This window comes from Saccostrea cucullata, unplaced genomic scaffold (genome assembly GCF_032062105.1).
Source record: "Saccostrea cucullata isolate Sc308-1 unplaced genomic scaffold, CSIRO_AGI_Scuc_v1 ctg294, whole genome shotgun sequence".
NCBI classification, from domain to species: Eukaryota; Metazoa; Mollusca; class Bivalvia; order Ostreida; family Ostreidae; genus Saccostrea; species Saccostrea cuccullata.
The window spans coordinates 632,328-658,616 of record NW_026936003.1 but is presented as its reverse complement, the minus strand read 5'-3'; the positions used below and the strand labels follow the sequence as shown (position 1 = coordinate 658,616).

Genomic DNA, 26,289 nt, shown 5'->3' with positions numbered 1-26,289 from the left:
TACACAAATGCAGTATATAGGGCAAGTTTTTACAATAAGTTATATAGTAGTAATTGATGTTAATTTTGATGCTGCATGTTAGTAAGCATGCTGATGAAATACGGTGCTGATATAAGAATCCCTGATGGACTTGGGTTCACTCCCAAGTTTCTGACCACAGGTATATATCGTTAATTGCATTTCTGTTAATTGCATGTCATTGATAACTTTTTGATTTCTTAATAGGAATTGTTAAATGGTGTTTTTAAGACTTTTTTTTAAGTCTTATCATTAAGGCAGTTTGATACTTGTTTCAGTGATTTGAATTTTATGCCACAAATCGGTTGCTTCAGTAAAAGCACCCGTTACCAATTTTACTTTGTTAAACAAGTTTTATGCATTTTATTTTTGTTTCAGGAGGTTATGTTTATACTAAACATTCATTAGTACTAACAGCTAATAGGTGGAGGAAAATAGGTCAGTTCAAGTAATTTTTGCAATTTCTAGATTATGATCAAATGTTCATTGAGTATGGTATTTTGAAAATCCTTAAAATCAGAATTTTCCTCAAGTAGTTTTCATTTGCTTAACTTTTTTTTTCAGCTGAGGTATTTTTTCCAGAGGGTTATAATTCTGTGGAATCACACTTTTCTAATCAATCTGTGAATAGAAAATTATGTGGATTTCTTCAATTAAAAGTAGTTGTATACAGTGCTCATCAATTTTATTTGAGCAAGAGCAGACAATTGGTCATTGGTCTTTCTTTTATTTAATTTTACAGGGCGTTATCCATGTGAAAAAGTGACTGAGTTTCTGCTAAAGAGCTGTGAAGTTTCCGATGTTAACCACCAGACCAAAACGGGGGCCACTCCCCTCCACGGGGCTGCTCTACAGGGAAATCTGGGTCAGTATCCCCGTGGTATAATAGCTGATCTCTTGTTTAGGTTAAATAAGAAGAATGTACTTAGTGTAATAATATGATGTATCATCACTGAATGGGGCAGCTCTACAGTGAAATCAGGGTCAGTATCCTTCTGATATGATAGCCACTGTCATGTTTTGGCTAAATGAAAATGGAACTGTGATACATGTATCAACATTGAAAAATATTTCCACAGAATCGAACTTCAAATTAATTGAAATACATTTGCACATACTAGACATGTTGCAGTAAAACTTGTTTATAACAAAGTTACTTGGACCTATGAAATTACTAAGCTATATCCATAATTTGTTATATCCGTAAAAGGAATTTGTTAAATTTATATAGCTGGGAATCCAAGATAAATTTGCTATATCCGTGAATTTGCAATATCCATGTTTTTACTAATTGAGTTTTACTGTATCATTGCATAAAAAATTTTAAGTACATTGTGATAACAGGTTGCATGATTTCAGTCAATGTTTCAATTTATCACTAATTCTTAATATGAAAATAAATTGTGATATCAGGTTGTATCAAGTTGCTGCTGGAACATGGAGCTGACCCTAAACTGGAGGATGAAGATGGCACCACAGCCCTGGAACTGGCCAAGGATAGTGCAACAAAAGCAGTCCTACACATGTACCTAATCCAGTCAGATATCAAACGGGACACAGTCGGTAAGAACACATGTACTTAATCCAGTCAGATATCAAACGGGACACTGTCGGTAAGAACTGGTGTACCTAATCCAGTCAGATATCAATCAGGATACTGTCGGTAAGAACTGGTGTATCTAATTCAGTCAGATATCAAACAGGATACTGTCAGTAAGAACACTCCAGTCTGATATTAAACGGGATACTGTTAGTAAGAACACAAGTACTGAATCCAGTCAGATATCAATGAGGATACTGTTAGTAAGAGTAATCCAGTCCGATATCAATCATGGATACTGTAAGTAAGAGCACATGTACTTAATCCAGTCAGATATTAAACCGGATACTGTCAGTAGGAACTCATACATTTAATCCAGTCAGATATAAAACTCTAGCTCTTAACCCATTCAGACACCAAACAGGATACTGTTGTGTATGTAAGAACTTGTGCAATTAATCCATTCAGATATCAAACAGAATACTGTTAGTAAGAACACTCTATTCAGATATCAAACAGGATACTGTTAGCAAGAACACATGTACTTAATCCAGTCAAATATCAAACGGGATACTGTCAGTAAGAACTCTAGCTCTTCACCCATTCAGATATCAAACAGGATACTGTTGTGTATGTAAGAACTTGTGCAATTAATCCAGTCAGATATCAAACACAGATTCTGTTGATAAGAACTCGAGCAATTAACCTGCTTAATCCAGACAGATATCAAATGGGATACTTGTAAGAAGTCATGCACTTCAATCTTCATCTTCTAAGATATCAATTAGGACACTATTTATTAGAAATAAAGCACTTCATCCAGTTAGATATCAATTGGGAAATCATTTTCAAGAAAAGAGTTCTGCACTTCATCCATGCAGTTAGAATACCTGGTTGTTTTTGGCAAAGAATTGAGTGAATTGAGAAAAGGTTGCATTCTGCAAATATTTATTTCCTGACAAATTAAAGTTTGTTTAAGGTTGTATGTCTGTAGATGTAAAAACTGTAAAAGTTTGTTTCTTTCAATTCTTGCATATTTCAGATACCTTAATTTTTAACCTGTAACATGATAAATACAGTAAAATATATTGATACTGTTGAATTTTGTTGAAGATGCTGTATGTGTGCAATGTAAACAAATTCCAAAGGAAGGTCTAAAGCGCTGTGGGGCGTGTCATGTGACCATGTACTGTGGCAAGGCGTGTCAGGTTCGTCATTGGCGGGAGGGCGGACACAAGAGAAACTGTCCAGGTCAGTCAAAGTCTGATTATAGGAAAGCTCAAGTACTGTACAGCAGGAAGTAAATGGGGGAGGGGACTTTGCTGTATTTTAAATACTTGTAGTTAATTCAGTATGAGCCTATTCACTGTAACTGTGTTTCACTGTAATCAGCTTTCTTTGCTCTCTAGTCAGTACAATATATTTGAAGCCGAGTGTTAATGTATTTTACAATGTAAGCTTGGTGTATTCTAGACTGTAAAGATAAATACGTACTGGATATGATATAAATACTCATCTTTTGGACAGGATCTGTGATTGCCAGACCATTCCGTGTGGGGGAGGACCCAAGTCAAAACTGTGTTCAGGTGTCATTTTACAGGGTCATGGGGTCAAACAAACCAAATGTCAAGGTCTTCAAAAGGACAGCAAAGGATGCTATCCAGAAAATGAAATTCATAGAGAAGAAGAGATTTGTGGTCAAAGTTCAGCTGCCTTTAAATGCAGTGGGTAAGGCAAAGTTTTGTTTCACAGTGAAAATAATGCAGAATTACACATTTAAATTTTGATTTAACAAAGCTTAAATTCCTCCATTACATTTCTTTAAACAAATACAATGTAGTATTTAATAAAATCCTTTCTAGATTTCAGTATTTTTAAGCTGTTTACATTATACTAGAAAATGACCCAGACCTATACTTTTTTATAGCAGTAGTTGCTAAGGAAAATTTTAATTAATAATTTTGAAATTCACAGTATTTGATGTAACCAATGGCATGCCTGCAATCAGTTGTTATTAAAGCACTTCCTTTTCAAGTTTCATTAGACCATTTTAGTACATATATTTTGATGATGACTCCCTCTCAAAAATCAAACACAGAATTAACTTGTTTGTAAGATTTTGAAACTGTTCGTCATTGAATAATTACAAGTGTACTTTGATCCCTTTAAAATAAAATGTCTTTAACTTTGAGTAGGTAGCTAGAGAGTGAAAGAGACACTGTGATGCACAAAGGGGAATATTAACAAATGTAGAATTTTTGCATGACCCGTGTTAATTTTGTTCAATTGATAAAAGTATTAGGTTTAAGAAAATTACAGGTTTCGGAACCTAAAAATTCTATTTTTATGGAGAAAAATTAAAAGTAAAAATAATTTCAGCATGCCCCATAACGAAAATATTGCAAAAATACTTCTTCCTCCCTATTGTACGCGTGTGCAGAAAAGTTGAATAAGTTTCCATAGTTACCATGGTCTAAAGTATCCACGAATGAATGTTAGTAGACCAAATATTTTGATGAATCTCATAAAAAGTTGTTTGAACATATTCTCACCTTTGCATGCTCCAGTTGAATGTTGTTTACAAGTTTGAACTAAAGATAAAAGTGGCCTGACCTTGACATACACGAAACAACAAAACAGTAGATACATGCAACCTTTGTTTTTCCGGCACATATATTGTGCAGTCTTTTCTTGCAGTTAAATTGTCATATCTTAGCTACATACTCATAATTTTCATAAGTTTTTCTCTGTATGCTACAGATATCTTAAAAGAAAGACGTGATTTTGACTCATTGTGTCCTTTTAATAGGATTAAAAAATGTCATTGAAAATTGAAGATGGAATATGCTGCAATAACATGATTTTGATAATCTAATTAACACTTTGCTTCAAATTTTTGCAAAAATACCTGTTGCATTTATCCAAATTATCACACAAGCAAAGAGTTGGATCACATAATAGAACCAAAAAATGAGATAATAAAATCATACAAACTTTGTTCTACTTTTTCAGGTAACAGTGAGATGATGGTTTACAATGCTGACAGAACTGTTGAAGGATATGTCTATCCTAATGAACCAGGTATATATCTAATACTGTGCATTTAATAGAGATTTTAATTGAGACATTGATTTTTTTACACCAAATTTGACAATTGACACGTATGTTGAGTTTAGAGATACATCTCAAAATTTATTTTTGAGACACCTTGACAAGATTTAATACTTTAAAATTTACTCTTTATTAATAAGACAAAATTTTCATGAATTATGGTACTTTGCTTTATATAATCTTTAGGAATTAGTGGAATACTAATATATACATGAGAATATTTTTATGAGCACACTATCTCTCCTAATTATGCAAATGAACTTTTTGCAAATAAAAAATTATTAATTTAAGTACAGTATTCCTCTTTTTTTTTAAATTACATATGTAACACAGTTCTCATCTTAAATTAAATTGAAGACAGTAACTAAGAAGAAATCCAAATGTTGTGAAACTTAATATGTAGACTATAACCTTGAACTTATGGAGTTAAGTGATTCAATATAAGAGTTGTACAAGAGCTGTTTAATTATGTAAATAATGTTTTTGTTTAATCAGAATAGATATTGGAATATGTAGAGTTCATATAACTACAATCTCATCAGAATTATGTTGGTTGGTCATTTCATTAAAGTCATTTTTTACCAATTTCATATACAGGGTATTTAAACCTGCAGAAAAAGATTCAGGTAGATGGATATCGTGGAATTAAGGCGTTTTTCTGGGCAGAACTGACAGATAAAAATGACGGCACGTTCCGCATCTTTGGTGGAAAATGTGCTCCCTACCAGACTTGGTGAAACAATGGCTAAGGGGAGTAATACTCCTTGTTGACCAGGGAAAGGCAAAATATTAAAACTTGTATTATCAATATTTAGACTTCAACTAAAGGTGATCTGCTTCATGCTCACAGTGTTATGTCAATTTTGGAGGTCAAAATTATAGTAGTGAAACTAGTGATTAAGAATGAAAGCAAAAATTGGTAGTGACTAAGATGGAAAGTAATCATTCATTGTACTAAAGTTATAGTATTTAGTTATTATAATCCTTTTGAACTAATAGTGAAAATCTTGAGTTAAATGAAAAAAAAATTAAATGGTGTGTAATTGAAAAGTAGCTTGATATACTGTATACAGATATTTTCGCCCATGTTTTTTTTTTTCGCCCTTTTGCAGTTGCAAACAATTTTGCCCCGTTTTAAATTCGCCTTGTCATAGTTTTGTTTAATGCCCTGTTCACACGGAGAATTTAATTCGCAGTAAATTAATGCGAAGTAAACTTATGCTAATCAAACTAATTCAAATTAAATTGCGTTCACACGACAGCTAATGCGAAGTAAACTAATGCGAATTAAAATTTTACTTCTGCAGCCTGGCGTCAGCACGGCTATTATGACGTCATTTGCAAATCACGTCACCTTATGCAGAAGCACATCCATTTGACATAATGGCAAAGTGTCTGTATACACAAATTTAATAATTAACACAATTTTTCTTAGTTTTTCACTCAAAAATAGCACAAGTACCTATAGCTGACCACCGACAAGTGGCATTTGACTGAATTTTGCCATTACGCATGCGTAAGAACTTAATTCGAATTAGCTTCGCTTAGCGTTCACACGGAGCTAATGCGAAGTAATTTAATGCGCAGTAAACTAATTCGAATTAAACTACGTGTAATTCGCATTAAATTCTCCGTGTGAACGCTAAGCGAAGCTAATTCGCAGTAATTTACATTCAATTTGAATTAAACTCTCCGTGTGAACAAGGCATTAGAAATTCTACTGTGTAATTTGAATTCGCCCCATTTTAAATTCGCCCAATCAAGAAGAGGGTGAAGGGGGCGAAAATAAAACGGGGCGAAATTTTCCCTGTATACAGTAATTTAAAAAGAATGTGACTGGTCTGAATGATGCATATTTTGGAAATTATTGTTTGAATAGTGCAAAGTAGCAGATTGTAGAGCAGTGCTTTATTTTTTACTCTGATTTTTTCTTATTTATTTCTATTACAAAGTTCTAGATCATATCTTTTTTTTATGCTTATTTATAAGAATCATTTAATTTAATGTAAGGATTACTATTGTAATTTTTTTCCCATAATTATTTATTTGTAACATTTTTTATGATTGTTGATTTTTTTTCTATAAACTTAAAAAAGATTTGTTAATACAAATAGCCCATAAATAATGGGTATGGCTTATCAAAGTTATATTTTTTACGCAGAATTGAATTCTGTGCGCATTTGTTTCTTCCCACTTTCTAAGATAAAACTTAATAAAGTCTTGTTGAAAAAATATTGAGTTTGTATTTTTTTTTTAGAGTTAAAAGTCAATTATCCTGGTATACATGTACAGTGAAAACAGTCTAATCTGACACCTGAATAACCCGACACACTATGAATTCCGACATTAAATTTCTTTCCCATTTAACTATTTATCATGTTTTTAACACTGAGCAATCTGACACCCTGTCTATTCCGACACAATCTTTGTCTCCCAGTGCATGTCAGATTAGACATGTTTCACTGTATCAATACAATAAAGTTTGCATTCTGATGACAGTTAGGCCCTGCATCCAAATGTTTGCTCTACATTTGAGGAGAAGGAGTTGAATTCTACATCAGGATGTTGAGACTGGTCCTGTGGATGAAATTATATATAAACTGAGGTCCCATGTCACAGTAAATGCTGACATGAAAAAACTGTCTTCACTGCTTCATGGCCCTGAGTGCCAATTTAAGGTGCAATTTTTAATTTGCAGCTCTCCATGGCATGTGGTGACATCTCCATATGTGTGAAAAATTCTTGTGAGGGACATTAAAACAACAAAATGTGAGTTTCCAATGATTATCATTTGTGTTTATTACATATTTGAAAGATGGAATACTAAATTCATAAAGGTGAAGTACAGCTTGAGTATTTTGTCAGAAAAGTCAACGAGGAAAAGTTGAAGTGATCAATTCGTTCATCACTTTCACATGATGTGATACATAAGAACTGTAAAAAAAAATTCAGTCCACTGAGTTTTGTTAAAAAAAAAAAACAGGAACAGAGCCTATTCAGGGCAAAAACTAACTCATCTTAAAGTGGAAAAATTGCTTCCTTTGACTGATACATGAAACAAAGAGTCTATTACAAGGAGTCATGATAATTTGTAGAAATAAACATGGTCAAGTTCTTTCATTTATGTTAGCTGGGTGACTAGAATCAATTCCATTTAGAGATTCTGGAGACCAGGTAGGTTAAATTTTGACAATAACCTTGAACTGCTTGACCCCAGAGGGATTCTTTAATAAAATAATTCCAATTTATAGTGTAATGAACAATGCTATGAATTTGGACTGATGGATTGTTTTTATTTTTGGAGGGTCATATTTTCCAAAGTTGATAAGATACATATACACTTGAATCAAGCCTCTGTCCTCTCAAACTTTGCCTCAGGAAAATGATACCTTCTCTTGAAACCATCACGTGGTAAATCTTAATACTATAACAGATATTATAACACTTTTTGTGATATCTAAGTTTTTATATTTTAGTAATGTCTTCTGAATAGTCAAAGGGAAACAAAATTTTGCAGCATGCACTAGAGTTGTGGTCAGTTTTACTAGCCCGTGTATTTCCCTGCTCATGTTTCCATAGTCACTCGGGTATTTACAAAACAGACATACACTCTTTTTATCTAAAATAAAAATTGGAAAACAAATTAAACTAAATATATGTCCAGAGGACATGAATGACCCGCAAAGTGTTACATGAAAAATTGTATTAGTGTATGAAGTCTGATGAGAATATCTTGAACAGTTTCTTTGAAATCGAAATCTAAAAAATGGATAAAGATTCTTACCAAGTTATGTATAATGCATGTTAACATGAAAATATCATCTTGAAAGGCTTCTTTAAAACTAAGCAAAATACAAATCAAAGAGAAGGGAAGACAAGGTCACGGGAAAGTGCAAGGTGAAAAGTTTTTGATGCAGTTGAATAGCTCTTACTGAAACGTATCAGTATATCATGTTTGATTAAAATATCTTAATTGGTTTACATGCATTTAAAACTGAGCTAAACACAAATAGAGGTCAAGGTTAAAGAAAAGCCTGAGGTCAAAAATGTTGATGTAGTTGTAAAGCTTACATGAGTATCTATTAGCGTATGAAGTTTGATAAAAATATCATAAATGGTTTATTAAAAACTTAGATGAACACAAATTTTAAAAAGTGAGGTCAAGGCCAAAGGAAAAGTCAAGAGCATAAAATACTGGAGTAATTAATTGATAGCTCTCATCAGTATGTATCAGCTTATAATGTTTGATAAAATTATCTTGAATTGTTTATTCAAAACTGATCTAGACACTTAATTAAGAAAAAAGAGGTCAAGATCAAAAGAAAAGTCAAGTTTAAAAATTTTGATGCAGTAGAAAAAGCTAACATTAGAATGTATCAGCATATGAAGTTTGATTACAGTAACTTCAATGGTTTTCTTTAAAACTAAGCTAAATAGTAATTTTTTTATTGAAACTTTCGCACACATTCGCTAATTTTTTATGCTTATTTAAGAAAGGTGAGGTCAAAATCAAAAGAAAGATCAAAGTAAAAATACGTTGATGCAGTTGAAAAGCTTACAACAATATGTTTCAACATATGAAGTTTGATAACACTGTCTTAAATGGTATCTTCAAAAATTGAGCTAAAACTTATTTAAGAAAAGTGAGGTCAAGGTCAAAGGGAAAGTAAAGGCTAAAAATGTTGATGTAGATGACAAGTTTACATCAGTTTGTATGAACATATGATATTTGATTACATTATCTTGTTATCTTGAATTGTATCTCTAAAAGTGAGCAAAACACTTATCTAAGAAAAGCGTGGTTAAGGTAAAACAGGAAAGGGCAAAGTCAAAAAATGTTGTTGCAGTTGAATAGCTTACAACAGTTTGTATCAACATAAGTTTCATTACGCTTTTTTCACTGAAATGTAAATAATTTTTTGAATTTTCTTTGAAAAAATACAACAAAAAAAACCATATAAAATAATTAAGAGCTAATGTCGGCCTTTCAATGCTGAAAACATTGTTTAAAAAGGTTGACTCAGAGATCTATATATAAAATAAAAAGTTGGTGTGGCTTAAACTGAGCTTTGAACTAAGCTAAATGGAAAGCGCGACGGAAGATGAACAGAACAAATGTTATATGCTCCGGCCATATTCATGGCGGGGCATAATAATAACTTTCTATTCAAATTAAAATTAGGAAGATAATTTTCCTCAGTCATATATAATTTGATTATATGATTTACAATTTATATTTGAAGAATCGCTAAAATTTAAAATATTAATGCCCCTTTATGGCAGCTTATGGTGTAGGTCAGAGATTATACAGATCCCCACTGAGAACTGCTGATAACGAATAGCATCATCACTTGCCGATTTGTGGACGGTGAATTACAGGAGGGAGTTTTAACCAGTATACTGCTAATGTTACTGACGGGTATTAGTCAGGTGTTTGTCGGGTACTTGAAATTAAAAAAAAAGAAGTTAGTTTTGATGTGGTACAGGAGAAGGAGAAAAATTGACCAGGACCTCCATACGCCATATTTAAACTCCATGATTTTAGTGATAAAATGGAAAAATAGGAAACTGATTTTGTTGTAGTATATTCAAAAAGATTAATCTATTTAAGTTACAAACAGATTTATAATTAATAAAAGGCTAATTTTAATACGGCGAAAGCACAAATCTTCTGCATTCTACTCACAGGTAACAAACAAATTTACACTCTGGTGCTAAACGGAACAGCGTTATTGCAGCATGGTGATCTCTATAGAGAAACGATCAACCGTGTTTCAGAGCATCTTTGTAGAATAGAAAAAAAGTCCGCATTTTAGTGAATGATGCAGAATAACCTCTTTGGTCTCGAAATGTTGTTTGAAATATAAAAGCCTCGGCTAACGCCGCGGCTTTTATCTTTCAAACAACATTTCTCGACCTCGGAGGTTATTCTGCAACATTCACGAAAACGCGGACTTTATTTCTTAAGTTAAAAAAAAAGATAAAAATAAAAGACACAATAAAGTTTGAAGTATTTGTTATTCTACTACGATTATTGCCGAAATCAAAGAAATTCCGCGGACATTATTCTCCAATAAATCACGAATGTCAACAAAAAATTACCTGATCTGAAACACGTATCAAACCGTGCATTTGAAATGTACATTTGACTTAAAATGAAATACATATTTAGATCACATCGATGTGTTGTCTTTTGCAGTCTAAACACTGTATATTGCAGAAAGTAGCTGATGAATGTAGGTTTCTAAAGCTAAGCGGGGCTGTTTCACGGACCTCCCTACGCCATATTTAAACTCCGTGATATTAATGATAAAGTGAAAAATAGGAAACTGATTTTGTTATTGTATATTCAAAAAGATTTATCTATTTAAGTTACAAACAGATTTATAATCAATAAACAGCTAATTTTAATACAGCGAAAGCACAAATCTTCTGCATTCTACTCACAGGTAACAAACAAATTTACACTCTGGTGCTAAACGGAACAGCGTTATTGCAGCATGGTGATCCAATTCGTTTCTTAATAGAGAAACGATCTGTCGTATTCTAGAGCTGCTTAGTAAAATAGAAATAAAGTCCTTGTTGTCGTGAATGATGCAGAATAACCTCCTCGGTCTCGAAATGATGTTTGAAATATAAAAGCCTCGGCTAACGCCTCGGCTTTTATCTTTCAAACAACATTTCTCGGCCTCGGAGGTTATTCTGCAACATTCACGAAAACGCGGACTTTATTTCTTAAATAACCTCGTACTGGAATAATAAAAATATTATTTGAGCACTATATAAGTATGAGTGGGGATGGAATTTTTTTTAAGGAATTCGAGCTCGCTTTCAAGAGCTGAATATTGTACGGGGTATATAATTACAATTTTCGGTACGATATGTCAAGATAAACGAAAAAGTAAAATTAATACTACAAAACTATAACTATGGCAAGCCCTGTTGCTATTATTTGGAAAATAAAATCTATCTAAAATTACAGAGATATCTCTCATTTTAGAGAGATATCTCTTGAAAAATAGAGATATCTCCCAACTTAAAGAGATATCTCTCATTTTTAATAGATTTCTATTGAGAAAAGGATATCTCTTGAACTTAGAGAGATATCTCTTATATTTAGAGAGATATCTTTTTATTAGAGAGATATTTCTTCCACTTGAAAAGATATCTCTTTCTCCTTGAGAGACATCTCTTTCGTGAAAAGAGATGTCTCTAAACATTAAAGATATCTCTTTCACCTAGAGAGATATCTCTTTCACTTTTGGTTATATCTCTTAAAGTAAAAGAGATATCTCTCTTAGTTTATCTTAAGAGATATCTCTTAAAGTGAATGAGATATCTTTCAAAAGTGTCTAAAAGAGATAGCTCTCAAACAAAAAGAAATATATTCTTATTGCAAAGAGATGTCTCTCTTCATTAATTTTATTTAAATTCCATTTAAAATGACTTCTCCCTTTACCGGAAGTAAGCTTTTTTTATAGACGGACGTACATTAAAGTCTTTTTAAATTCGACACATTCATGATATTCTACACTATACTATATCTGTCTAAGTTAAAGAGATATCTCTCTTACAAAATGAGATATCTCTCTAACTGGTATAAAGATATCTCCTTAAGTCAGAGAGATATCTCTATAAGCTAAAGAGATATCTCTCTATGCTAGAGAGATATCTCTCTTATTGATTGATTGATTGATTGTATATTGTTTAACGTCCCTCTCGAGAATTTTTCACTCATATGGAGACGCCACCATTTGCCGGTAGAGAGCTGCAAATTTTGTCCTTTACTCGGCACTCAGGGGCATTGAGCAGGGAGGGATCTTTTTCGTGCCAGCACCTTCTTCAACACAGAACCTCGGTTTATACGGTTTCATCTGAAGGACCGGTCTCCACGTCCTGCAGTGGGATTCGAACCCGGGACGTAAGGTTCAACTCCTTACTTCGCGACTCCAGAGCAGGCGCTCTAACCACTGCGCCACGCGGGCGCCACGCGGGCGACTCTCTCTTATTGAAAGAAAAAGTTTATTTCAGGAATGAATAGTAAAAGGGCTTGCCACACAAAACTGTTAATTGCTGTATAGAAATGCTCGACGCCAGACTGAAAACCCCATAAACTATATATGTATGAACTTTCTACAGTGTAAATCATAGGTGCTAATGCATAAGCTGTTAATCGTCAATTCTACTTCTGATACAAATTTTAAAATTTTATTTTATTTTTTGAATTAAAATTTCATATAAATGAAAGTGTAAATTGAAACTTGTGAATTAAACAGCCATGATAACCCCATTGTCTCCGACTTCCAGGATTTCCTTCTTCTTTGTTAGAACAGTTTACGTGATATTTTGCTACATCTACCAAGACCTACATTTGAAGAAGTCTGGCTGAAAATTCTTTGACTTGTTAATTTTGCCTCATGTGTGACCCCTCGATTTTCAAACAAGTTTGGTGAAACTTTTAATTAGCTCTACTGTTTTGTAACGGACTTATCCTAAGATATTGGAAGAAAAAACTGACAGATTTGTCATTTCCTTTTATTCTTACGTTCATCTTGATTTTTTTTTCTAAAATAAATCAAAATCAGACCAAAAATGTCCGAGGAGTAGAATTTTGAAAATCAGCTTACTGTTATATCTAAAACATATCGACATTTATTGAAAGTATATCTGTGAAACAAATTTACCCGAACATTAAAATCGCAGCAAGAACTGTCACGGAAACAGACTTTTGAAATATTTCAATGAAGCACAGTTTTAGAAATTGTTCCCTGCATTCGATAGCCGAAGCGAGAAAATTGAATCTCACTCATCTGCCAGTCCCTCTTTCACAAAAACTTAAAACCTTTGTCATGAATTTTGAATAAGGTAAGATAATGCTTTCATATTTTAAATGTACGTTACTTGCGACAAAATCTTTCTAAATATACTATGATTTTTGGCACAATGACCTTCCTTGAAATTTGTCCTCCTTTTCTAAAAATTTAACATTACTTTTACGTTGTTCATAACTTTTGATAGCGAATAGAAATTGCTTTCACATTTTACATGTACAATCCCTGAGACAATATCTTTCAAAATTTACCATGACATTTGGTCCCCTGACCTTGACCTTAAAGTTTATTTAAGTTTTAATTTTTTCATTGACTATAACTTTTGAATGAGAGAAGATAGTGCATTAACTGAGACTAACTGGTTTCAAACATGCTATGATTTTTTTATCCAGTGACCTTGACCTTGGAATTTCACTTAATCTAAAAAAAAACCCAAAACATTGTTTAGAACTTTTGAATGACAGAAGAAAGGGCAAGTGCATTATCTGTTTCAAGAAGTTTCCAAATGCTATGATAACACCATTACTTTGACCTTCAAAGTTTGAACTAGTTTTCAAAAATTTTATCATACTGCTGCAATTTTTTTAAGGAGAAGATAGACCACTTGAGTTTTGCTCAAATGGAAAACTTTCACTTCTGAAATGGCAAAGATTCTTTTAGCCATGAACAATATGAGGATAAGATGAAATCTGCACCCATTTCACTTTAAGATTCCATGTACTAAGACTTGATTGGAAATCATTAAGTTGTATTAGAGATGAAGTTGAAATGTGACATACATTTCAAAAACAGAAAAAGGTGTGGGAAAGAGTCACCTTATAAACTCAAGATTGCCTACACAAAATCATATTCAAATAATTAGGAAGAAATTAACACAATGCATGCTCAGGAAAATACATCATTATATTCAGTAGGTTATGATTACATGATAATAAGTATTTGGCAGTCCACATAGGTTAAAAGTGCTTGGATGGTCTGTAAATTAGCATGATAGGGCATTGTGTGGTGTATTTCTTATTCTAAGTAAAAAAAATTGCACATGCTTGCTTTAGCAATTTGTGGTTAAAAGCAGGAAAAAACAGATTTCTTGCATTGACGTACATTACTAGGTTCTTTTGTAATTCAATATTACAGTAAATTAACTGTCGTCAGCTCTCTGAATATGAGTCTTTTGGTAACCATTTTTTTGATAAAATACTTTGTGAATGATTCGTTTTGTGTACTCTCAGATTATTTTATAAAAAAAAAAATGTCACACCTATGGAAACAGTTTTCATTGCTCAAATTAGGAAAATGAAGAAATCTCCCTTTTTCAACATACATGTACATGCATGTATTATGCCAATTCAGGCATCAAGGATTCTTTTCATCTTATATATTGAGATTCGCAAAGTTTTGGAGAAAAAAGCAATTAATTAATTGCATGTGCATAAACTATTGGTTAAGGGAAAGAAGGGGACATAATTTGGATTTTTTTTTTCAAACCTTCATTTTTTGCGAGTGATGTCCCTGAAACAGTTATCACACACGCGGACTGGTTTTTTAGCCAGCGCGAGCCTCGCTTCTTTGGATGAACAATCGTTACAGAATATATTTCCACAGTTTCTACAGTGATGCTAAAGAATATACAAAAAAAGAAGAAACAATTACCAACACTTCAATGAATTTTATATCACAAAATCATTATGCATAGTTTAAAATGTAAATCTGTATGTCAAATAACAAACATCATTTTAGATGCTAAACATCATGACATTTTTTTTTTTTTTTTTATAAAATTACATCATGACATTTCTATATAAAATTAATAATTACTTTTTTTAATGACACCAGTTTAAAAAAAATAATTATGGACAACCTGTTACATGAATAATGCAATTTGGAATGTATTCAGCACCATAAAGATAGAAACAATATTCCAACATACATAAACATAGGCAAGAAATTATATAAGATCTCCATTCATTATTTGCTTGAAAAAAAAAATAATGACACTCTCTTCCTAAAATATAGAAATATAAAATTAATGTAAAATAATTTCTAAGTATCTTGCATCCACAAATCATTCATTTCAAACTAATTTTTCTTAAAAAGTATATCGGTGTTACATGTAATTTCACATTTTGTCTCCTTGTCCAAAAAATATAATTTTGCATGTTTTTAAAACCTGTAAAGTAAAAAATCATGAAATAAAAAAAATAGTTCTTATCAAATATATTTGAATAGAAATATAAAATGCAAAGATCAGAAATTTAAAATAAAACTATATTCAGTTCCTTCAATGCTCTACAATGCAATAATACTTAAATGCAATAACAGTATGCGATATTAACATACAATATGCTGCCTATGTATATATCATAACATAATTGGGGATATGTAATTATAATTCATAAATCCTCCACAAATTTTTACAAAAATAATAAAATTCTAAATTTTAAATCTTAACAACAATTATTATCATCTTTTGCCAATTTCAATAAAACAATTGTCACACACTCGTACGGGTTTTTTGGACGACACGATTTTGGCCTCTCGTGAAGAACAGTCATTACAAAAAATGTTTCCGCAGTTCCGGCAATGATGCTGAAATCAAAGAATACTTAACATTTAGGTTTTTCTCAAAAATTGTCATTTTACAAAAACAGGAACCTCAGCACTGGAATCCTACACGAAATCTAAAGCAAATTCTCCAAAACAAATTTGCCTCATTATGAAGGCAAAGTGAAAAAATAAAGGAAATTTTGATTAAGCATCAGGAAGGGACAAGGAAAAAAGCTTTACATTTCCTGCAAGAAATGGGAATTAAAGCTGTGGGCATGATACAATATAGTAATAAGTTGTGGGTGGAGTTATAAAGAAGTGTGTGTGTGTAATGAACAACTGACTTACCCGTCTGACCGTGACAGAGAATCCTTTATTACACCCCATACACTCTTTGACATCATTGTCATCCGCCCATTTCCTACTGCTCACCTTTGTAGTGGTGATCTATTACACAAAAAAATCAAATGTAAGGTACTATATCCTTCTAAGCCTCTTTTCAGTTTTGTATTCTTTGCAAGCTAGCTCTTACATCAATAATTTTATGAAAATATTTAAGAAACGTTATCTTTCTGAGCAACACTCAGGATACAGTTTGATAAGAATTGATAAACATACATTATTGGTATATTTTTTTTCATGTTTATAGACAAAATTTGCAACAGCAATGAATACAATATCTGGCATGACTTGTCTATAGATGTACCGTATTTATTACAATTCAAACAAACCCGAATCTAAATCTTTCATTTTTCTCTTTCTTATCTTATTTCATTTTTTTCACTCACAAGCAAAAATCACATGAACTAATGGCTATAAAAGACTATGTTGACAGGAACTAAAATTCCAAGTCTGCAACACTTCCCAGTAAGTATATGTTTAACTTTAGATAAAAAGAACAATCTAGAATGGTTTTATGTGCTTTAATACAGTATTATTTAATGACCAAACTAAACTGGTACCTGTAGAGACTGGTTCTCTCTCCCCAGTTCCTGTAAAGCCGCCTGAGTATCGTCTAGTTTACGTTTCAGATCTGTTGACTTCTGTCTCAATTTTTCACATTCCTCTTCACTTGTTAAACATCTGTATTGTATAAATATTAAATGTGCTGTTAAGGTTCTTGTTTTTTTTAGGGGGGGTATTGTTAACGTACTGGACAAAATATACTCTGTTACAAAATGTGTAACTCTACTGCATCCCACATCCCACTATGTTGTTGATATTTAATTAAAATTCACATTCAATCAGGTTAGAATTGAATAAGTTTTCTGTTGCTTTTAATTATTAATTTATCTATTAATATCATTTCCATTCATTCATCAACAGAATGAGCCTTATGCTTTTGAATCTGCTATAAAGCTTTCTACAGATTTCCCTGCTTCAGAATGTTAGGTAGTGCATGTAGACATCATTTAAAATAAACATGTACCTCAATAATAATGACTTATTATATGATTTATTTTTTATCAACCAGACAGAATGTATACCTGATATATGTAACTCACCTTTCAAGTAAAATTCTTCTTTCATCATTGTTATTTTCTAATTTGGCCTCCATTTCTGCAAAAAATTTAAGTCTAAAGTACCATATTTGTTTTAATGCGTATATTTTCATTGCAATAATTTATCCAGTTCCTCTGTTCTTAAAAATTATCTTTCTTGAGAAATGAGTTTTAATTAAGAGGACCACATTTCTCTACTCTGAAATCTGAATTAATAACTATATAAGCTGAACATTAAGTTAACTTATTAGCCTCAGGGTTATCTCATCTGAGTTGATCAATCAGTTGACTCACCAAGTTTCTCCCCTATTATGTGTAGATTTTCATTACCAAGTTTTCTCCTCTGAGTTGATTGTTTAATTGATTTACAATGTACCATGTTTCTCCCTCTGAGATATTCAGCGAGTTGACTCAACAAGTTTCTCCCCTATGGGTTATTCATTGAGTTGACTTACAAGGTTTCTCCCCTCTGAGTTAATCATTGAGTTGACCTACTTAGTTTAGCCCTTTGAGTTGATCATTGAGTTAACTTACCAAGTTTCTCCCCTCTGAGTTGATCATTGAGTTAACTTATCTAGTTTTTTTTTTTCATCTGAGTTGTTCTTAGAGTTTACTTACCAAGTTTCTCTCCCTGAGTTGCTTTTTAAGTTGACTCACCTAGTTTCTCCCCTCTGAGTTGATTGTGAGTTGATTGTTGAGTTGACTCACCTAGTTTCTCCCCTCTGAGTTGATCGTTGAGTTTGTTCGCCTCGTCGTAAGCTGTCTGAGTGGACACAAGATCTCCTCGTATAGTGGTCAAGTTCTCATTTAGAACTGACATCTGAACTTCGAACTTTGCCCTTTCTTCATCCGCTTGTCTCTGAATGGCCTCGCGCTCTTCTTCAGCAGCAGTCTAATGAAAACAGAATGCGGATCAGCATTGAATTGAATACTGTAAATCACTTTTTATTCGCGAGAACTTTATTTTCGCGTAATTACGCGAGACAGTGTGCTCGCGAAAATTTAATTCTCGCGTATAATAGTATTCCTTAGGATTATATAGAGCATTAACCACAATTCGTGAAAATTTTGTCTTGCTAATCAAAAGTCAATGACTATCTCGCGAAAATAAGGTGTCGCGAAAATTTAGTGATCTACAGTACTGTAAACCAACTTTTATTCATGACCACTTTATTTCGCCCTTATACCAGGGGTTAACTAGTTCGCGATGATTAATTTTTGCGATCAAGCCTTTTTTGGATCTGTTATTAATAAAAACAGAGATTTAAGGCTTGTTTCATGGCGAAAAATATTTGTGATGATGAGAATCTCACAAAACTCGCGAAAATTTCTAATATGCAAATAAAAGTTGGTTTACAGTAATAAATTAATACTGTATACTGATGATAAACCAAATTTTTGCAACACCTTTGTTTGAAAAATAGTTATTTCATATTTATTAGCAAGATACTATAAAATCACATATTTTCAAGGACTATATGAACTTAATGAACTAGCTTGCCACTTTAGAGGAAATAACATGCAGCAATTCAACATTTGTCTGTTATAAGGAAATGTATTAAGGCACGTAAATATAATTAACTGATCTATTACTATAATCTGATAATTGTTTGAAATAGTTAATACTTTAATAATGATCAACTTGTCCATTTTTGATGTTATCTGAATGGCCAACTTTCAATCAACTAGTACAATGTATGTGGGTGTTGATCATAATTATAGCATAAAATACTTTTATATATCCTGTTTTATTTTTAGTGATTACAATGTAGAATGCAAAGTCATGCATGTACCCGTACTAACATTAGTCATATAAGGCCTTCTTAGTGAGGGGATGTCTGTGTGTGTGAGGGTAAGGCAGGGGATGTGTGTCTCTGTGTGTGTGAGGGTAAAGGAGGGGATGTGTGTCTCTGTGTGTGAGGGTAAAGGAGGGGATGTGTGTCTCTGTGTGTGAGGGTAAAGGAGGGAATGTGTGTCTCTGTGTGTGAGGGTAAGGCAGGGGATGTGTGTCTCTGTGTGTGAGGGTAAAGGAGGGAATGTGTGTCTCTGTGTGTGAGGGTAAAGGAGGGGATGTGTGTCTCTGTGTGTGAGGGTAAAGGAGGGAATGTGTGTCTCTGTGTGTGAGGGTAAGGCAGGGGATGTGTGTCTCTGTGTGTGAGGGTAAAGGAGGGAATGTGTGTCTCTGTGTGTGAGGGTAAAGGAGGGGATGTGTGTCTCTGTGTGTGAGGGTAAAGGAGGGAATGTGTGTCTCTGTGTGTGAGGGTAAGGCAGGGGATGTGTGTCTCTGTGTGTGAGGGTAAAGGAGGGCATGTGTTTCTCTGTGTGTGAGGGTAAAGGAGGGGATGTGTGTCTCTGTGTGAGTGAGGGTAAAGGAGGGGAAGTGTGTCTCTGTGTGTGAGGGTAAAGGAGGGGAAGTGTGTCTCTTTGTGTGAGGGTAAAGGAGGGGATGTGTGTCTCTGTGTGTGAGGGTAAAGGAGGGAATGTGTGTCTCTGTGTGTGAGGGTAAGGGAGGGGATGTGTGTCTCTGTGTGTGAGGGTAAAGGAGGGAATGTGTTTCTCTGTGTGTGAGGGTAAAGGAGGGGATGTGTGTCTCTGTGTGAGTGAGGGAAAAGGAGGGGAAGTGTGTCTCTGTGTGTGAGGGTAAAGGAGGGGAAGTGTGTCTCTGTGTGTGAGGGTAAAGGAGGGGATGTGTGTCTCTGTGTGTGAGGGTAAAGGAAGGGATGTGTGTCTCTGTGTGTGAGGGTAAAGGAGGGAATGTGTGTCTCTGTGTGTGAGGGTAAGGCAGGGGATGTGTGTCTCTGTGTGTGAGGGTAAAGGAGGGAATGTGTGTCTCTGTGTGTGAGGGTAAAGGAGGGGATGTGTGTCTCTGTGTGTGAGGGTAAAAGAGGGAATGTGTGTCTCTGTGTGTGAGGGTAAAGGAGGGGATGTGTGTCTCTGTGTGTGAGGGTAAAGGAGGGAATGTGTGTCTCTGTGTGTGAGGGTAAGACAGGGGATGTGTGTCTCTGTGTGTGAGGGTAAAGGAGGGGATGTGTGTCTCTGTGTGAGTGAGGGTAAAGGAGGGGATGTGTGTCTCTGTGTGTGAGGGTAAAGGAGGGAATGTGTGTCTCTGTGTGAGTGAGGGTAAAGGAGGGGAAGTGTGTCTCCGTGTGTGAGGGTAAAGGAGGGGAAGTGTGTCTCTGTGTGTGAGGGTAAAGGAGGGAATGTGTGTCTCTGTGTGTGAGGGTAAAGGAGGGAATGTGTGTCTCTGTGTGTGAGGGTAAAGGAGGGAATGTGTGTCTCTGTGTGTGAGGGTAAAGGTGGGAATGTGTGTCTCTGTGTGTGAGGGTAAAGGAGGGAATGTGTGTCTCTGTGTGTGAGGGTAAAGGAGGGGATGTGTGTCTCTGTGTGAGTGAGGGTAAAGGAGGGAATGTGTGTCTCTGTGTGTGAGGGTAAAGGAGGGGATGTGTGTCTCTGTGTGTGAGGGTAAAGGAGGGGATGTGTGTCTCTGTGTGTGAGGGTAAAGGAGGGAATGTGTGTCTCTGTGTGTGAGGGTAAAGGAGGGAATGTGTGTCTCTGTGTGTGAGGGTAAAGCAGGGGATGTGTGTCTCTGTGTGAGTGAGGGTAAAGGAGGGGAAGTGTGTCTCTGTGTGTGAGGGTACTGGAGGGGTTGGGTGTCTCTGTGTGTGAGGGTAAAGGAAGGGATGTGTGTCTCTGTGTGTGAGGGTAAAGGAGGGAATGTGTGTCTCTGTGTGTGAGGGTAAAGGAGGGGATGTGTGTCTCTGTGTGAGTGAGGGTAAAGGAGGGGAAGTGTGTCTCTGTGTGTGAGGGTAAAGGAGGGAATGTGTGTCTCTGTGTGTGAGGGTAAAGGAGGGAATGTGTGTCTCTGTGTGTGAGGGTAAAGGAGGGAATGTGTGTCTCTGTGTGTGAGGGTAAAGGAGGGAATGTGTGTCTCTGTGTGTGAGGGTAAAGGAGGGGATGTGTGTCTCTGTGTGAGTGAGGGTAAAGGAGGGAATGTGTGTCTCTGTGTGTGAGGGTAAAGGAGGGGATGTGTGTCTCTGTGTGTGAGGGTAAAGGAGGGAATGTGTGTCTCTGTGTGTGAGGGTAAAGGAGGGAATGTGTGTCTCTGTGTGTGAGGGTAAAGGAGGGAATGTGTGTCTCTGTGTGTGAGGGTAAAGGAGGGGATGTGTGTCTCTGTGTGAGTGAGGGTAAAGGAGGGGAAGTGTGTCTCTGTGTGTGAGGGTAAAGGAGGGAATGTGTGTCTCTGTGTGTGAGGGTAAAGGAGGGAATGTGTGTCTCTGGGTGTGAGGGTAAGGCAGGGGATGTGTGTCTCTGTGTGAGTAAGGGTAAAGGACGGGATGTGTGTCTCTGTGTGAGTGAGGGTAAAGGAGGGGATGTGTGTCTCTGTGTGAGTGAGGGTAAGGCAGGGGATGTGTCTCTGTGTGAGTGAGGGTAAAGGAGGGGATGTGTGTCTCTGTGTGAGTGAGGGTAAGGAAGGGAATGTGTTTCTTTGTGGGTAAAGGAGGGGATGTGTGTCTCTGTGTGTGAGGGTAAAGCAGGGGATGTGTGTCTCTGTGTGTGAGCTAGGGTAAAGGAGGGGATGTGTGTCTCTGTGTGAGTGAGGGTAAGGGAGGGAATGTGTTTCTTTGTTTTAACAATGTATTCTTTTGATAGAGACTGGTTCTTTTGGTTAGCACAGGACACCTAATATTTCAGAACCTGCATCCTCAGAGATTGCCTAATGTTCATGATACTTTACATAATTTTAAAGTTTGATACAAAGAAGAATACTAGTTTGGTTGTTTTCATCTTTTGAGTCTAAATTTTGCTTTATCAAGCTGTGCTATCTACCCATTAGAGCATTATTTTCGATCCACTCAAATTTAGCTTCTAGGACATAATGTGAAGAAACTAGGGATGTCAACGAGTACCCGGTTAACCGGGTACTCGATCGAACCACAGGGACCTGTAACATACTGTATTTGATTTTACATAATCACTATATGTATACAAAAAGAGACCTGTAACATACTGTATTTGATTTTACATAATCACTATATGTATACAAAAGATCCTTTTTTGTATACATATAGTGATTACGTAAAATCAGAAACAGTATGTTACAGGCCCCTGTGGATCGAACGTCCAAGTATCGAATACTGAAATCGGTACTCAGTTTCTCGGATGTATATTTTTGAATATTTCTAATCTTATTTATTAATGCATTAAACAATCTGTTTTAAAACGTAAAATGCTCAATGCACTTGTACATACAGTAATTAGGGTTTACTACGACTCTAAATGACCGTTATCGCCTGTGGCAGTAGTTTATACAGTAATTATCGTGACCAAGTACCTGGGGTACCTGACTTTTCTCACCTTCGGCTGCCTTCTTCCCTTATTTTTGGTTTGGCTTTAATTATTTGTTTTCACTGAACATCGTTTAAGATCCATTATGTTTAAATAAATGAGATAATTTTGTCAATTCTATGAAAAGTCGTAAATTCTCGGGAAAAGAGCGGATGATATTACACATGCGATTGTTGATATGTTTGTGTTTGATTACATGCCAATACAACTGGTTACAGGCAAAGGCTTTAAAAAAACTGATGTCCATTGTTGCATCAAAGTACAAAATACCGTCCCATAATACCATATAAATCTCGGATCGAACAAGTGTACGAAAATCGTAAATCCGCGCTGTTAGGAGAACTTGATCAAGTTCAAGTTGATACTCTGACGACTGATACCTGGTCATGAAACATGACAAAGGGTTACATTACAATTACGGAGCAGATTATTTCTTTAAACAAAAACACTGTGAACAACTTATGATTTTATTTCTTGTGTTTATCTGATAAATAAATTGAATTAAAAAATTGTTATATTAAATTTCGTCAGGCACGAAGTGCTCATCATTGTTACAACAGAAATACATTTACGGATAAGCCTCCTATCAGAGCATCTAGTTTTATTTCTACAAGAGTTTACAATGTTTTACAGTCTTCAAATTACTTGTTCATATTTATTTACACTTTTACCGAGTACCCGGGTACTTGATCGGAAAAACGTCCGAGTAACTGAGTACTGAAAATTGACCGATTTGACATCCCTAGAAGAAACCTATCGAGCAAGACAAAATTTCAGCAATTTTAAATTTAATCTAAATGTAAACAATCTGATGGACTACAAACAGCAGATTGGACTACCAAGAGAAGATACTTTGGTATCTCTAACATTGCAAGTTGATGTGCAAGATTCTTATTCTCTAAGTATTTCACCCTTGATATCTCAAATCCTCCAATACATGTATCTTGAGGCAATCTCTCAGCCCCATTGCTTATGAGATAACAAGATTTTACTGTATTTTGTGTATCTTTTTTAAGGTACTCCAATCCTCAGGTTCTGAAAATCAAGCATTGACTAATTGAAAATGCTCACAAAAATGTCTCTGAATTTTCAAAGTGACGTGTTTTTACCCATAATAACTCCTCAAACTTCATCTTTCAATTTAATCATATTATATAGAGAAAATTAGTAAATCTCAAATATACTTTCAGGAATTGCAAATAAACACACCTTCTATACATTTTCCAATTCAAATTTGATCAATTAACACATTTTAAAAATAAAAATTATAGGTATCCAGGCTTTTGAAGAAATTCCACAATTTTTATACATATTATGTTGTTTCTTTTATTTACTTTGATCATTTTACAATGCAAAGTGTATAAAGATTTTCCTATCGTTGCAAAGCTCCATAAATCACTTTTAATTTCATATCATGTTAATAAACATTGCTATCTATGGTTAGATTAAAATGAACATTAATTTGTTGATATATGCAATTCTAAAATGCCTTTACGGTGTAAAAATTTTGACTTTTAATTAGACCTTTCTGAGAACTTCAAAGAATCTTGAATCACATTGAGAGGCATGTAATGAAAATTGTTGCATGAAAAGATTTAATTTTCAAGCTTCATTTTGAGACTTTTTGAATTAAATTATAAATTAAAGAGTTGTCCTTCCTAGCTGAGGATCGGAGTCCCTTAAGTTTGGTGCAATGAAAATCATTTCGGTATACAAAGTTATACTGTATATCAAGTAAGTGGAAATTTTAGAGCGAGGCAAATTTAGCGATTTGTCCTTAAAAATTGATAATTAATTTTTAACGAGATGTAATTTTAGCGATTTTAAAAAGCTCATTAAAGAAACTATTACAAATAAAGCGCAATTAAATTTTAGTGGTATTCAATTTTAGCAATCTTGGCACCCTCGCTAATAATGCCAAAATTATATCCTCACTAAAAATTCTGCTTATATGGTAGTTCTTTACCAGTTTAGTGTGCAGTTTGGTGCTTTCTTCTCGCAAGGTCTGTTGTGTGTTTCTAGATGCCTCTAATTCCTCTTTTTGTTTAGACTTCACCTAAAATTAATTTTTAAAAAACTTCAATCCAGAAGGGTTCTTGTACACAATTTATTGTCTTGGTCATATTTTATATATACAGTAATATGTAAAAACATGAATATTTACTGTTAAATACATGTGATAACAAGTTTCTAAAAGACTTAGTTTTAGCAGGATATAAGTTAAAGTGCTAAAAATTCATAAAGGCAATTTTTAATATGATTTAGTCACATTTACATCTGACCAGTTTTATTTCAATCAATTTTCAATTTCAATCATCTTTCATTTTTACCTTATATGGTAAAAACACTCCTACCTGTTCTAGTTGTTGGTTAAGATCTTTAATTTGATTGGACAATTCCAGTTTCTGGCTAATAAGGAGATCTTTAGCCTCTTCAAGACTTTTAACTTCCTGATAATGAGATTATGGTTAATACATTAAAATTAACCCAGTTATCAATAAAAAATGACAAATGAATGTAGGTCATGATGGCCTATTTCACCCTTCATCATTTCAGCTCCTTTGGTGTCTTAAATTAAGACCTAAAATATTGAATTCCAGTCACATATCAAACACACATGCCTTTGTTTTAAAAGATGAAATATTTGTAGTTATCTCCTATTCACATGGAGAGTTTAATTCAATACATGTATATCAAAACTGTTCAGTGCAGTGTCTAGCAGTATATAGGTGATAGGTATTTGTATTTTACACAGGAGGTAAGAGGTTTATTAATCAGTAATTAATCGGTTTATTTGAAGCCCTGACCTGTTTCCTCTCGGACTTTTACAGTGACTATTATATTATCTGTAATTGATCAGTTTAACTTGAGGTCTTGACCTGTTTCCTCTCTGACTTTTGCAGTGACTATTATATTATCAGTAATTGATTGGTTTTACTTGAGGTCCTGACCAGTTTCCTCTCTGACTTTTTATAATATTATCGGTAATTGATCAGTTTTACTTGAGATCCTGACCTGTTTCCTTTCTGACTTTTCTTTATCCAGACTCTTGGTCAGGTTCTCTATATCTTTTTCATAGGAATCACTGGTGATTTTTGTCTCTCCATATTTTTTCTCCAGTTCTTCAACTTCTGATTCCAAACTTTCCTGAAATTGACAGGTAGCAGCTGTTAGTATTAATTGTGAAACATGTTAGATGGTACTTAGTGTGCTCTACTCTGCCAAGAACCTATATGTTGTAATAACCACACATCCTGATTTGAATACACAAATCTAAATACATGCAATATATAAAGGTATCTATGTCTCTACTGGCAATAATTCAATGTTTATAAAGAAGAAGGTATAGTTTGGGCTTTATTGTGCCCTAAAAATTTTATATGTTTAAAAAATTGTC

General features: G+C 34.3%; 2 protein-coding genes across 4 annotated transcripts in view; one reads left to right on the top strand and one right to left on the bottom strand.

Moving 5' to 3' along the window:
* Positions 1-87: 87 nt before the first annotated feature.
* Positions 88-5,662, top strand: LOC134244528 (uncharacterized). Its single transcript, XM_062726790.1, has 8 exons — positions 88-160; positions 397-456; positions 713-883; positions 1,432-1,581; positions 2,672-2,809; positions 3,086-3,286; positions 4,571-4,639; positions 5,267-5,662. The coding sequence occupies exons 1-8, from the start codon at positions 88-90 to the stop codon at positions 5,404-5,406; spliced, it is 1,002 nt and encodes a 333-aa protein (XP_062582774.1). The 3' UTR covers positions 5,407-5,662.
* A 9,323-nt stretch (positions 5,663-14,985) lies between these two features.
* LOC134244548 (early endosome antigen 1-like) overlaps positions 14,986-26,289 on the bottom strand; it is a 38,113-nt gene continuing 26,809 nt past the window's right edge. For 2 of the 3 annotated variants that reach the window (XM_062726808.1, XM_062726810.1), the window contains 8 exons: positions 25,908-26,039; positions 25,247-25,342; positions 24,859-24,948; positions 18,255-18,438; positions 17,550-17,604; positions 17,007-17,127; positions 16,393-16,491; positions 14,986-15,116 (listed from right to left, as the gene is read on the bottom strand). In XM_062726808.1, coding sequence (XP_062582792.1) covers positions 14,988-15,116; positions 16,393-16,491; positions 17,007-17,127; positions 17,550-17,604; positions 18,255-18,438; positions 24,859-24,948; positions 25,247-25,342; positions 25,908-26,039 — 906 coding nt within the window. In that variant the 3' untranslated portion in view covers positions 14,986-14,987. Of the gene's footprint in view, positions 15,117-15,757; positions 16,087-16,392; positions 16,492-17,006; positions 17,128-17,549; positions 17,605-18,254; positions 18,439-24,858; positions 24,949-25,246; positions 25,343-25,907; positions 26,040-26,289 lie in introns of those variants that run through there. The other variant, XM_062726809.1, reaches the window with a different exon arrangement.